Consider the following 11,053-nt stretch of genomic DNA (forward strand, 5'->3'; position numbering starts at 1 on the left):
GAGCAAGTGCTGGAGGACTTTCCGTCGCGTCAAGCTGACTCCGGGGCGGTGAAAAAATTGTTCACCCTCTGCGGGCAAAATTGGTTTAATTTTTTTTATTTTATTCACAAAATAATACCGTTGTTCGACAAATGTTGATGGCATTTATATTTCTGCTTTCAGGTGTGTCATTTGGCGGATTTTTTCATGGAAGAGGACATCTTCTTGGCCTGCGGCAGTGAACGCATGGGCGTGGATGATTTTTACATCAACTCTGCCGAACTGCACAACGTTCTGCTGCCGTTTCGGTCACGGCACCCCGACACGGCCAGGAACCGTACCGGTGCCAAATGGAACTCGAACGCCGACCGCGGTTCCTACTTGACCAATTTGAACGAAAAATTTTTGAACAGTAAGCTCATACATGTTAGCTATATGTCTGTATATATCTATATATCTATATATATGTATGAAATGCCGCTTTTATCTAGCTAGCTCTGTTTTCAATTTTTTCTAACCAACCATTTGCTGCGATGGTGAAAACTAAAGCAGCTGGCACGTACATGATTAGTGGAATAATAATAATAACTTTATTATTAGCATTAGGTCGTAAACGTGGAACGACAATTGCTTGCTTCTGTTGCCTGCATTCATCAATCATCATCTTCCTTTTGCTTGCTTAGACGAGCAAGCAATATTTTTCTAACCAACCAGCATATGTATTTATTTATTTATAAATTGGCGAGAAGAGGAAAGAGCCAAAGGTCAAATTTTGTCACACGCTTCACATAATTTATGTTTTAAAATTTGGGGCGGTGGCGGCGTCGATTTTAACACTGATAAAGGCATTTTTAAATTAGAAATGATTTGATTTGATAATTTAAAAAAAAACAAAACTTGATATGTTCAATCAACTGCAACTTTGTTTTTAATGTTTGTTTAATTTTTCAAAAAAAATAGTATATTTATATATTTTACAATTCAGTTTACCTAGAATTGAATTGAGAAGGAGATCAAGATGAATATCTTTGATGTTTGTAGGGTAGCTTGAGAAAAGAATATCTTGTCAACCCTGACCTTTTTGTTGAATAGAAATTGAAAGTGGCATGAATTTTATACGCTAAGGTTCTGTTCACAGCTTTGATCTGCATGGAAAATATGTCATATACGTTTATTGATATATGTTTTTTTTGAATATACAATGCAAAAAATATACGATAAAGATGTTGCTTTTTTAAAATCAAACGTTTTATTTCAAAATATTATCAACGTTGAATGCGTATAAAATAGCCATTTGCAAAAGTTGCAGAGGTAGATTTTTACACAAGCCATGTGTTAAAATAAATAATTTAAATTTCATTCTTGTGCCATTTTCGATTTTTCCTGCTTTTCCAACAGAATACACATGTATATATATATTTATTTACCTATAGCAACACTGTTTTCAGTAATTCTTCTTTCCCTTTTTGTGTGTGTGCAATAAAAATTTACTTCCAGTTTAATAAATTTCAAAATGCATTTTACCCTGCGAAGAGGAATTGCTATGACTGCTGTCGTTGCAGTTAATTTGATAATTTCGAAAATAATTATTTGATTTGAAACAAATCAAAAGGTTGAATCGATAATTATGTACATTTTAGAAGAATATTCATATTCCTCATTTTATCATATTTAAAAATTATAATTTAGGTCGAAAGTATCAGAATCGTGCTATTGACAAAGCAAAGAAAGCCAAGGTATTTTTAATTGTTTAATTTTATTTATTCGTTTCGTATAATTTTTTTCTGTCTAGCTTCTTCAACCGAATGGTCAGAATCAAAAAGATGCTGATGACGATGGTCTTTCTTCTGGTATGTGTATGAGTGTGTTATTTTCTTGCAATTATGACTTTTTTCTTACGCATTCCGAAACAGTTCATACTACCACCAAGTTGCCATGCATCTCACCTGTTATTGATGGTCTTTATTCGATCGGGCGTCTGTTGGGTGATGGAAGTTTCGCCGTAGTATATCATTGCGTGGAAAGGTGAAATTATTTCAAAAAATTGTTTTTGCTTTTAATTAATTAATATTATGTATTCAAGGAAGAGTGAAGAAAATTATGCTATAAAAATTATTGACAAGAAAAAGTGCAAAAACAAGGAAGATATTATAGAGAATGAGGTGCGCTTGTTGCGCAAAGTCAGCCATCCGAATATTGTTCGTCTGTACGATAGCATCAGCGCCGAGGATGCGCATTTTTTAATTTTAGAATTTGTGCCTGTATGCGTTTCAATACTTCAGTGTGTATTAATTTTATTTTTAATTTAAAAAATTAATATCAGGGCGGAGATTTGTTCGACGCGTTGGTGTCGGCGACGACGTTCACTGAACCATGCGCTTCTGTTTTGACGCGGAATTTACTATCCGCTTTGGAATATCTTCACGAGTTGTACATTGTTCATCGCGATGTGAAGCCTGAAAATTTGCTTGTAATAATTAATTAATTAGTTTTCATCCAATTCTTCGTTCAATGTAGCAGCATCATTTTCAGATCTACGACTACGGGAACGGATGGAAATATTTGAAATTGGCCGACTTTGGTTTGGCAACTGAAATCAACGAACCATTGTTCGACATCTGTGGAACGCCGACATACGTGGCGCCTGAAATGTTATCCGAACTTGGGTATGCATGTCGTCAATTCCACACGCATCATGCGTGTACAATAATAATAATAATTATTATTATTATTATTTGTTTCGATTTTCCTGCTTTTCAGCTATGGTTTGAAAGTGGACGTCTGGGCAGCCGGTGTCATATTGTTCATCATGCTTTGCGGGTATCCTCCGTTTGTTAGGTAGGGTGTTGTGATTGTGGGAAATTTGATTACAACAAGCATTTTTCCATTCTCTACTGATGTTTTGCTTTTTTCACAGCATCAGCGGCGCTCAGGAAGAATTGTTCGAATCAATATTGTCCGGCAAGTACACGTTCAACAAGCAGTACTGGTCGAATATTTCCAACGCGGCTAAAGTTTGTGCAAAAATTAAAAAATGAATAATTTTCCCACTCTTTCCTAGTTGCTACGTTGTTTGTTGTAGGTTTTGATCAACGGCATGCTGCAGTTGAACGCTGACGATCGTTATTCCGCCTCAGAAGTGTTGCTTCATCCTTGGATACAGGTATTGTTTTTACAAATCTTCCTTTTTTTATATTTTAATTATTTTTTAATGTGTATCAGACTGGAGGAGTGGTTGATCAGGATTTTGAACGCATGTCTGCCCTTGCTGTGGAATGCATCGAAGCGGAAGAAGCTGAACATGTAAGTGAAAATGCCAAAAACAACAACAACAACAACAACAACAGCATTTATATCAAACGTTTATTTACACTATTATATATTATTATTTTTATATTTCAATTCTCGAGTTTTTTCTCATATTTGAAGAAGCTTTGATTCTTTTTTAAAATTCATTAAGATTTGGAAATTGTGAAAAAAAAAATTTCTTTTTCATCAATTATGAAATTATTTATTGTAAGCAAGTGTTTTCAGCGCTTAGTTCTTCTGTATTATTTATTAATTAATTAATTCATATATTGCTTGGTGAATACATTGCTTTGCTTTTTTTGAGGGGTGACGATTTGGATCAAGCAGAATTATCTTAGTAGAGTACAGTACTGTTACTGTTAGAACTAATTCTCCAGTTAGAAGCAAAGTAATGAAAAGTAGAATTTTTGTTCGTTATAAGTATTTGAGAAAAGGGAAGAAAATTATTTCTGTGGATAATTATGATGATTGTTCACTTTTGTTCAGGAGCAGGACAATGAAGAGATGAAGCGTTACTATTCTCGCCGACGAAGTATGGACGAATTGTCCTGTATAGCCCCGGATGTGGCGTCAAATTCTTTCTTCTCCTGATTCCACACAGTCCAAGAAGCATGTGTTATTTTGTTTTTATTCATTTATCCAACTGAACCTCACACAACATCCATACCTGCCTTCCTGTGTAAGCGACAACAACGACGACAACATTTGGCTTATTTTGTTGGTGGCTGATTGGTCTTCCGTTTTTTCGGTGCATGAATCAGCAGCGACTGTTATGCGTTTGCTTGTTGTGCTGCTGCCATTAACCAGGAAGAAGATGCAGATGATGAAGAAAAAGCCTTGTTTTTTGTTTTGACAAATTTTTCTCGTGCACCTGAAAAATAAAAAAAACAACGAAGTTGTTGAGAACAACAAACAATTTCCCACGGACGATGCCATTGTTATTCAGAAATTATTTTTCCATTGTTTACCGCCGCCTACTGACTGGGATGCGTCATTTTATTTGTACAAATTTTGACAAATGTTTTCTCTCGTATATAATGTTTATATTCTTACTTTGTGTTATATTCAGTTATTTATTTATTTATTTATTTATCGCTTTCTAAGCTGTTGTCATCATCATTGTTGACCGTTTATGTGATTTATCTTCAATTTCTTTTTTTCTCCATTGCTGCTTATTGTTGTTATTTGGCTGCAAAACTGTGCCGCGCCCCCCTCCTCACTGGGAAGTGAAAAATTCCGCATCCTTGTACACAAAATGCTTGCTGTTCTGTTGATTGATGTTATTGTTTCCATTCATTATTTTTTATTCTTTCATAATCACGTGTTTTCTCAATTTGCATATACAAAGTATACAATCGAGCTCAATGCCGACGGCTTTTGTTTATTTTTATTTCTTTGAATCGCTCACGTTGTTTGAAAACGGAGTAAATTTTCCTCTTTATTATATTCCCTCTTCGTAATTTTCTTGTATTTATTTGAAATTTGATCTTTCTTTTTGTTCACTTTAATTTCAATTTTAGTATTTTACAATTTGTTGCACCATTCCACGCTCGGATGCGTTGGATATGGGTTGATAATTTGCAAATCCGTGCAAAGCGAGATTCGTTGAATTGGTTAAAGATTTTTCCACCACTGGTCAAAGATCTGCCCTGGTCTTTGGTTGTCTTTTGATAATTTGTCAGCGTTGGCGACATCGATGGTACGGTCCAATTGACTTGCACAATGCTGAGCCTGGTTGGCAGTGCTGAATGATAATTGTTCGAACAAATGACAATGATTCTTTATTTATATCCTTCTGCTGTTGCTAAATTCGGTCCACAACAGCATTGCTGAAATGGCAATTCACAACAGCACTGCAATTTTCAGCTCCACTTGAAGAAAAGATTGATCGAAATTTCCATCATCAAGTGACATCCCTTCATTCACTGCTTCAGCACAGCTCGCGTGCAATTACAATTTTCAACTTGGCATTCAATAATTTAAAAACTTCTACAATTTCACTTCAGCTTTGATAAAACTTTTGATTAACTATCAAAAATTAATTTGTTTCTTCTGTTTATGAAAATGAATTTCACGTTATTTCACAATTTCTTCATAATGAACTCGAGCAGTTAATTTCAAAGAAAAAACTTGCAAACTTTCCTCTAATTCTCCCTTTGAATAAAATTGAAATAAAATATCTATTTTTTGTATTGAGAAAAATAACTTGAACGTCTGAAATTTTTTTGACAAATAACACAAATTAACCGGACAAAAAAACAATGACTAATAACTAAATATATTTAAATCATGCAAAATTCAGTTTTTAAATCACTACTATTTGAAAACATTATGTGCACGTCTTCTGAAATTTATCTAAATTGAAAGTGCGCCATTCAAAACTACATGAGCTTATACCAATACATACCAATGCTCATAATGCTTGAGAACATAAAGCACACCAAATGTTTTACTGCACAGACAGAATGTGAGGGATATTTGAAATTCAATAAAAATACAAATAAACCGAACTAAAAATGAGCATAAATATATTCAAGATTCATTTTTCATTAAATGGTTTTAATTCTTTCCAAAAGATCAATTATTCAAAATTTTTTGCTTTTATTTGCCACCTAATAACCTAATCAAAAATATAAAATTGACACATTTGAACTTAATTTTCATTTATTACTGCCTGTACAATGATTTTTATTATGAACTTTTTAAATGAACTGAAAATGCAGTTGGGCGGTTAATTTTATACTAAATCTGTATAAATTCCACTTTTGTTTATCTGAAATATAACAAAATATCTAAAACATGTAAAAACATTACATATACAGAAAACTGTAAAGAGTACTCATTAGACTGCTAAGCAATGTGGAGGACAAGAATGAAATAGACGCTTTGACTGAAGAACGAGAAATCTAATATAACAGAGATCAGAGTCAGAGTGGAGGAAAGAAGTTGTGATCTCTTAAAAGAAGAATATGAAATCTCTTCATATTGTCTCTAATACTGTTTCTGACTTCAATCGTCAAACATATGTCAACTGAACCAAATGTTGACCGTATCATTGAGTATTGTCGGAAAGGTCTGCAGTTACCACAAACCAGGAAATGTGCGCCAAGCCATGCCAGTAAAAAGCGAAGTTGCCTTCTTTCCACTGCAAGTCAACGTCCAATTCAGCCTCACAAGATGGATCAAAAGGGATTGAATTTATTATAATGGGACTATGGCTTTGCAGAATAATGGACAATCGCAAAATTACTCTGTTATTAATCGATTAGCCGCAGAAGAACAGGTTGCTATTTTTGAGGCTATAAAGCCTAGCCATGATAACACAAAGGACAACAGTGTTGCAGAAAAGGAAATTACCAATGAAGTTTAGCCAGTACTCATCCGATTCTCCTGAAGGAAGCATCTGGATCGTTGCCAACAGTAAAGCTTGCACTGGATATATCAAGCATGTGTAGTACTCAAAGTGAGAATGCATGTCTTGATTATTGTCTTGCAAAGAAGGTCATGCAATCCAGAGTTGTTCAAAACTCCTCTGCATGAATTCTGAGGAGAGAATGACTGTTGTCAAGAGACTGAGATTGTGTTTCTTGCGTCTCAGGGAAGGTCATCGAGCGGCCGCCTGCAATACTAAAGGAAGGTGCCAAAAACAGGCTGTAATGGACGACATCATTCTAGACAGGACGGGTGAATATAGAAGGAGATGGGCTGTCAAGGGATGCGAACCATCGAAGTGGGCTGCCCAAGGAGGCAAATCGAGGAAGCATCGAGTCACCGAAGACGGAAGATAACAGAGTTTACGTCGCTCATGTTCCTTACTCTGGACAAGCATACTACTTCAAACTGCCCATTCTAGACTCTATAATGAAGATGGAAATTCTATGGCAATTAACTGCCTATTTGACACAGGTTCCTTTGTGAAGAATAGTGTTCATGAAGCTCTAAATCTTAAAGGACCTCTGGAATCCGTGTCTATAGAACCACTTGGTAGTAGTGGCGGTGGCTGTAAGCGAGTGCGTCGGGTAAAGATGTGTTTGAGTCCTATAAAAGACCATGAAATTAGAAGACAACTAATTGAAGCACTATGCTTACGAAAGATAAGCGAAAGTCCGAACCTCCGTCTGGAGATCAAGCAATTTAGCCATCTCGCGCCATTAAAGTTGGCAGAAGATTTCACGAATTTGTGCACTTCTTTCGACGTTCTTATATGGTTGGACTATTATTATAAATTTATTGATCAAAAGATTATAAAAGACGTAGAGGGAGAACCGATAGCGATCCATTCTACCTTAGGCTGGATTGTTTGTGATTCGATTCCTGAGAATGTCCTGACAACCAGGATTAGGACGATGTTTGTAAAGATATAAGATCAGCTTGACGACATTCTGAAAGGATTTTGGGATATGAAAACCGTCGGAATAAAAGATGATGAATAAAAGAGAAGTAATTCGAAGGCTTCACAATTGTTTGAGAAGACAGTAAGCTTTGACGGGGAACGGTACGAAGTACAGCTTCCTTGGTCAACAGTAATGATCTTTCGTTTTATTTCCATTATTCAATGCTGTTCTTCTTACAGTTATTCTTATTATTATTATGAGATTTATGATTGTAACTGTGATTTTTAGCTTGTTTCAGAACTCTACGTTTACATTTCTTAATAAATAGCAAAATGATTGATTGTACATATTTATATCTTGAATGGTACTGAACAGTTCTCGACACTTAGATTGCTTGCATTTTTGCACTATTTATGCAAAATTTACATCAACGTCTGCTAAACGAAAAGTCACCAGCAGTAGTAATTTCACCAGTGAAGCGCGCAATTTCAGCCGTGTTCAGCGCATTATTAATCATCCTGATTTCTTACGACGTGTGCGCGATATTTCCCAACGAATTCTATATACTTTATCGTAATCAAGTGGTCATTAAAAATAAATAACACATTGACAAAACAGCTTTGATAGTTTTTAATTTAAATTTAAAAATAAACATATTAAAATGTAAGCTTTCGCTGAATAAAAATGGAAGAAAAAATAAATAAACAAAAAAAAGAAACAATGACAAGTGTAAGCAGAAGAAGCAAAAGTTGTGTGTGATCAAAATTCCCACTCGATTTGGTCTTTCTCTTTGATGCGATTTTCGATCCGATGGATCGCCTCGGAACGATCTTCCTCAGTTACCCAAGACACGTCCGGCTTGACCAGGTTCGTTTCCATACGATGCAATATTGCCCGCCTCAAATAATCGCTCGTCGGCTGTTCACCACCGCTTGCCGATGGCACCGGTTCACCGTACGACGATGACCCTGTGGTCGAGGTGGAGGAAGTCCGGCTTGAGGTATTATGGTTGTTCGAAGTTTCCAAGCCAGCAGCACTGCGCAGGCTGTTCGCGGCCAGGTCCAGACCGTTGGTCAGGCTGATCTGATTGAGCAGATCTGCACTGTTGAAGACGGCGCTGAACAGCGGTGGAACCGCTTGGGCGACCGGCTCTTCTCGACCAGCAACGTTGCAAACGGTGATACCGTTGCAAAGACGGTCGACTTGGACGTTGTCCGCCACGGCGGTGCTCTGTTGCAGAGCGGCTTTTTGGCGCATTCGACGATTTTGGAACCAATTCGCCACTGTACTAACATGCAGACCCAGACGAACCGACAAGTGCGAAGTCATCTGCACGCTTGGATACGGTTCGCGGTTGAAAGCTTCGATCAGTTGCTCTTTTTGCGCTTTGGTCAACGTTACCCGAGGACGTTTGACATCCAGCTGTGAATATGCGTACGGACCAGAAATGGCCGAATCTCGCTGAATTGGATCGCAGTTGGCCAATCGTTTAAAATCTGTACGAAATTTAAATAAGTTTAACGCTTGTATAGGAGGCATTTTTATTCACTTTTTCGAGCTTGATATTCGTTGATCTTTTTTATACGGTCCGCATCCTTCAGCCAAGCTTGCATTCGAAGCAACGCCTCTTTTCGCTTCGCACTCAACGCTTCCCAAGGTTTCGGTTTGGACAACAAATCGCTGACAAATCCTTGCGAAAGGTGCAACACTGCTTCGCCGAAGAGCTTCAAAAAGGAAGATTTGAATTAAAATTTGAAATTTGAAAACAACAAATCTATATTTTACTTACTTTCTGTCCAATACTATGCGCGGCCAATACGGCCCGAGTTTCTTCGACAATTGCGACAGTATCCAACGGAACCGCATAGGAGTCGCATATTGTCGTTGTCGACAATGGAGAAGTGGGTGTCTCGTTAACTATCACCATGTTCGACGTCGGTTGACCACCATTGTTCAAAGACCGTTCGGTGAACACGGCCGAACCTTGGCAACCAGGCGGTTGGATTTCAATCTGAGAACTACTGCTGCTACTGCGGCTGCCGCCGCCGCCGTTGCTGCTACTTAAAATCGACAAAGCAATTAATACAAAACAAGGTTGCTCGATAGCTTATTTTTTGCTAAATCAACTTTGAAACAAAAAAACATACTTTTGGCTGGCTTTTCGACTGGTGATAAGCTTCTTCAACAACTCGTTATCTTCAAGAAAGGCATGCATACGAATGAACGGCTCTCGGCCTTTCTGGGTAAGCATGTGCCAAGCTTTCGGTCGAGCGAGCAAATCACTGACCGAACCTTGAGAAAGACCGAGTACTTGTTCACCGAACACGCGTTGGCTTATTGAATACTGAAGTAAGTGCTCTTTGACACGTTGGACCAACTTTTCCGTGTTGATCCGTCCGAATCGTTCGAACTGCTCCTGGGTGATCGGTGGCAAAACAGCTTTGAAAGTTCTCGTGGGCGGCGATGCCGAAGCGCACCGATTACTACCAGCGGAGGATGTTGACGAAGAGAAGCCGGTGAACGCTGGCACAAGGGTGGAATTGGAGACGACGACGTTCAGGTCCGACGGCTGCAATGTGGGAACCGTTGGAGTCTGCTGGTCAGAGGGGATCAGAAGACTGCCGTCGTGATTGCGCAGCTTGGCCAATTCGCGTTCGTAAATTTCGTGTATTTTCGACTTCGGTATATCGTCGTGCCTGTACCGGCCCGGTCTGCAACGGAACGATGCCCCGGAGACCGACTGAACGGTCGACGCGCTTTGACAGCGTCGATCCCGGCTCACGTCCGACCCCTCACCGTTCGACGAGCTGACCGGCGACGCGGACATCGGCCTCACTGTGGACGAAGCAGCGCCGCGGTCACTGACCACCAACGGCAGTTGGACCTCTTCCCGGGCCTGTTTCGCTTTTTGCAAAATGTGAACAATGCGCGCCTCGGTGGCGCTGTCCATCTGGCTGCGATTGGCGTAACGGTCCCTGGCCGAGCAGGGGGTCCGTTTCGGTGAAATGTTGCGCAACGCGAGCACCGCCCGCTGATCGCCGAGCCAGGCTTTCAACCGCCGGAAGCTGTTCTTGCTCCTTTCGGTCAAGCTCGACCACTTTTTCGGCTTGCTCAACAACTCGCTCACCGCGCCCTGCGACTGATTCAGCACGTACTTGGCAATCAGACGCTGACCAATGTTGTGCTCAGTTAAGACGCGACGACACTGGCGCGCAATTTCAGCCGTGTCCAGCGGCTCATCTCCCGACAGTTTCGACTGCTGGTCGACGTGCCAAGCCAGCACTGACTGCAAATAGTGCAAGTTAGCCCAGTCGGCCGAAGACATGCCCACCGCTTCCAATTCCCCTCCTGCACTCAGACCCGCCTCTGAAACCGTTGTTCAACTGGACCCCAGGAGCAGAACGCTTCTTCGAGTCGTCATCGGTGTCGCC

At 39.2% G+C, this 11,053-nt stretch overlaps 5 protein-coding genes across 5 annotated transcripts; 3 read left to right on the forward strand and 2 right to left on the reverse strand.

Moving 5' to 3' along the window:
* Positions 1-162: 162 nt before the first annotated feature.
* On the forward strand, positions 163-364 carry Tsp_02007a (hypothetical protein; the record flags this gene model as incomplete). The annotated part of the gene is made up of 1 exon (XM_003377763.1): positions 163-364. A coding segment is annotated over one exon (202 nt), but the record flags the coding sequence as incomplete, so codon positions are not given.
* A 1,128-nt stretch (positions 365-1,492) lies between these two features.
* Tsp_02006 (calcium/calmodulin-dependent protein kinase type II gamma chain) lies at positions 1,493-3,879 on the forward strand. Its single transcript, XM_003377764.1, has 11 exons — positions 1,493-1,540; positions 1,620-1,715; positions 1,772-2,004; positions 2,063-2,240; positions 2,303-2,449; positions 2,512-2,645; positions 2,740-2,817; positions 2,897-2,993; positions 3,062-3,142; positions 3,202-3,282; positions 3,775-3,879. The coding sequence occupies exons 1-11, from the start codon at positions 1,493-1,495 to the stop codon at positions 3,877-3,879; spliced, it is 1,278 nt and encodes a 425-aa protein (XP_003377812.1).
* Positions 3,880-3,915: 36 nt separating this feature from the next.
* On the reverse strand, positions 3,916-4,585 carry Tsp_02005 (hypothetical protein). Its single transcript, XM_003377765.1, has 2 exons — positions 4,509-4,585; positions 3,916-4,159 (listed from the first exon to the last, which is right to left on the reverse strand). Exons 1-2 carry the CDS (start codon positions 4,583-4,585, stop codon positions 3,916-3,918), a joined length of 321 nt encoding a protein of 106 aa, XP_003377813.1.
* Positions 4,586-6,312: 1,727 nt separating this feature from the next.
* Positions 6,313-7,206, forward strand: Tsp_02004 (hypothetical protein). Its single transcript, XM_003377766.1, has 3 exons — positions 6,313-6,406; positions 6,659-6,804; positions 6,964-7,206. The coding sequence occupies exons 1-3, from the start codon at positions 6,313-6,315 to the stop codon at positions 7,204-7,206; spliced, it is 483 nt and encodes a 160-aa protein (XP_003377814.1).
* Positions 7,207-8,381: 1,175 nt separating this feature from the next.
* Positions 8,382-10,947, reverse strand: Tsp_02003 (putative CUT domain protein). The gene is made up of 4 exons (XM_003377767.1): positions 9,766-10,947; positions 9,412-9,633; positions 9,172-9,346; positions 8,382-9,118 (listed from the first exon to the last, which is right to left on the reverse strand). The coding sequence occupies exons 1-4, from the start codon at positions 10,945-10,947 to the stop codon at positions 8,382-8,384; spliced, it is 2,316 nt and encodes a 771-aa protein (XP_003377815.1).
* Positions 10,948-11,053: the final 106 nt, after the last annotated feature.

The sequence above is a fragment of the Trichinella spiralis genome (assembly GCF_000181795.1).
Source record: "Trichinella spiralis strain ISS 195 chromosome Unknown Scfld4, whole genome shotgun sequence".
In the NCBI taxonomy this organism is placed as follows: domain Eukaryota; kingdom Metazoa; phylum Nematoda; class Enoplea; order Trichinellida; family Trichinellidae; genus Trichinella; species Trichinella spiralis.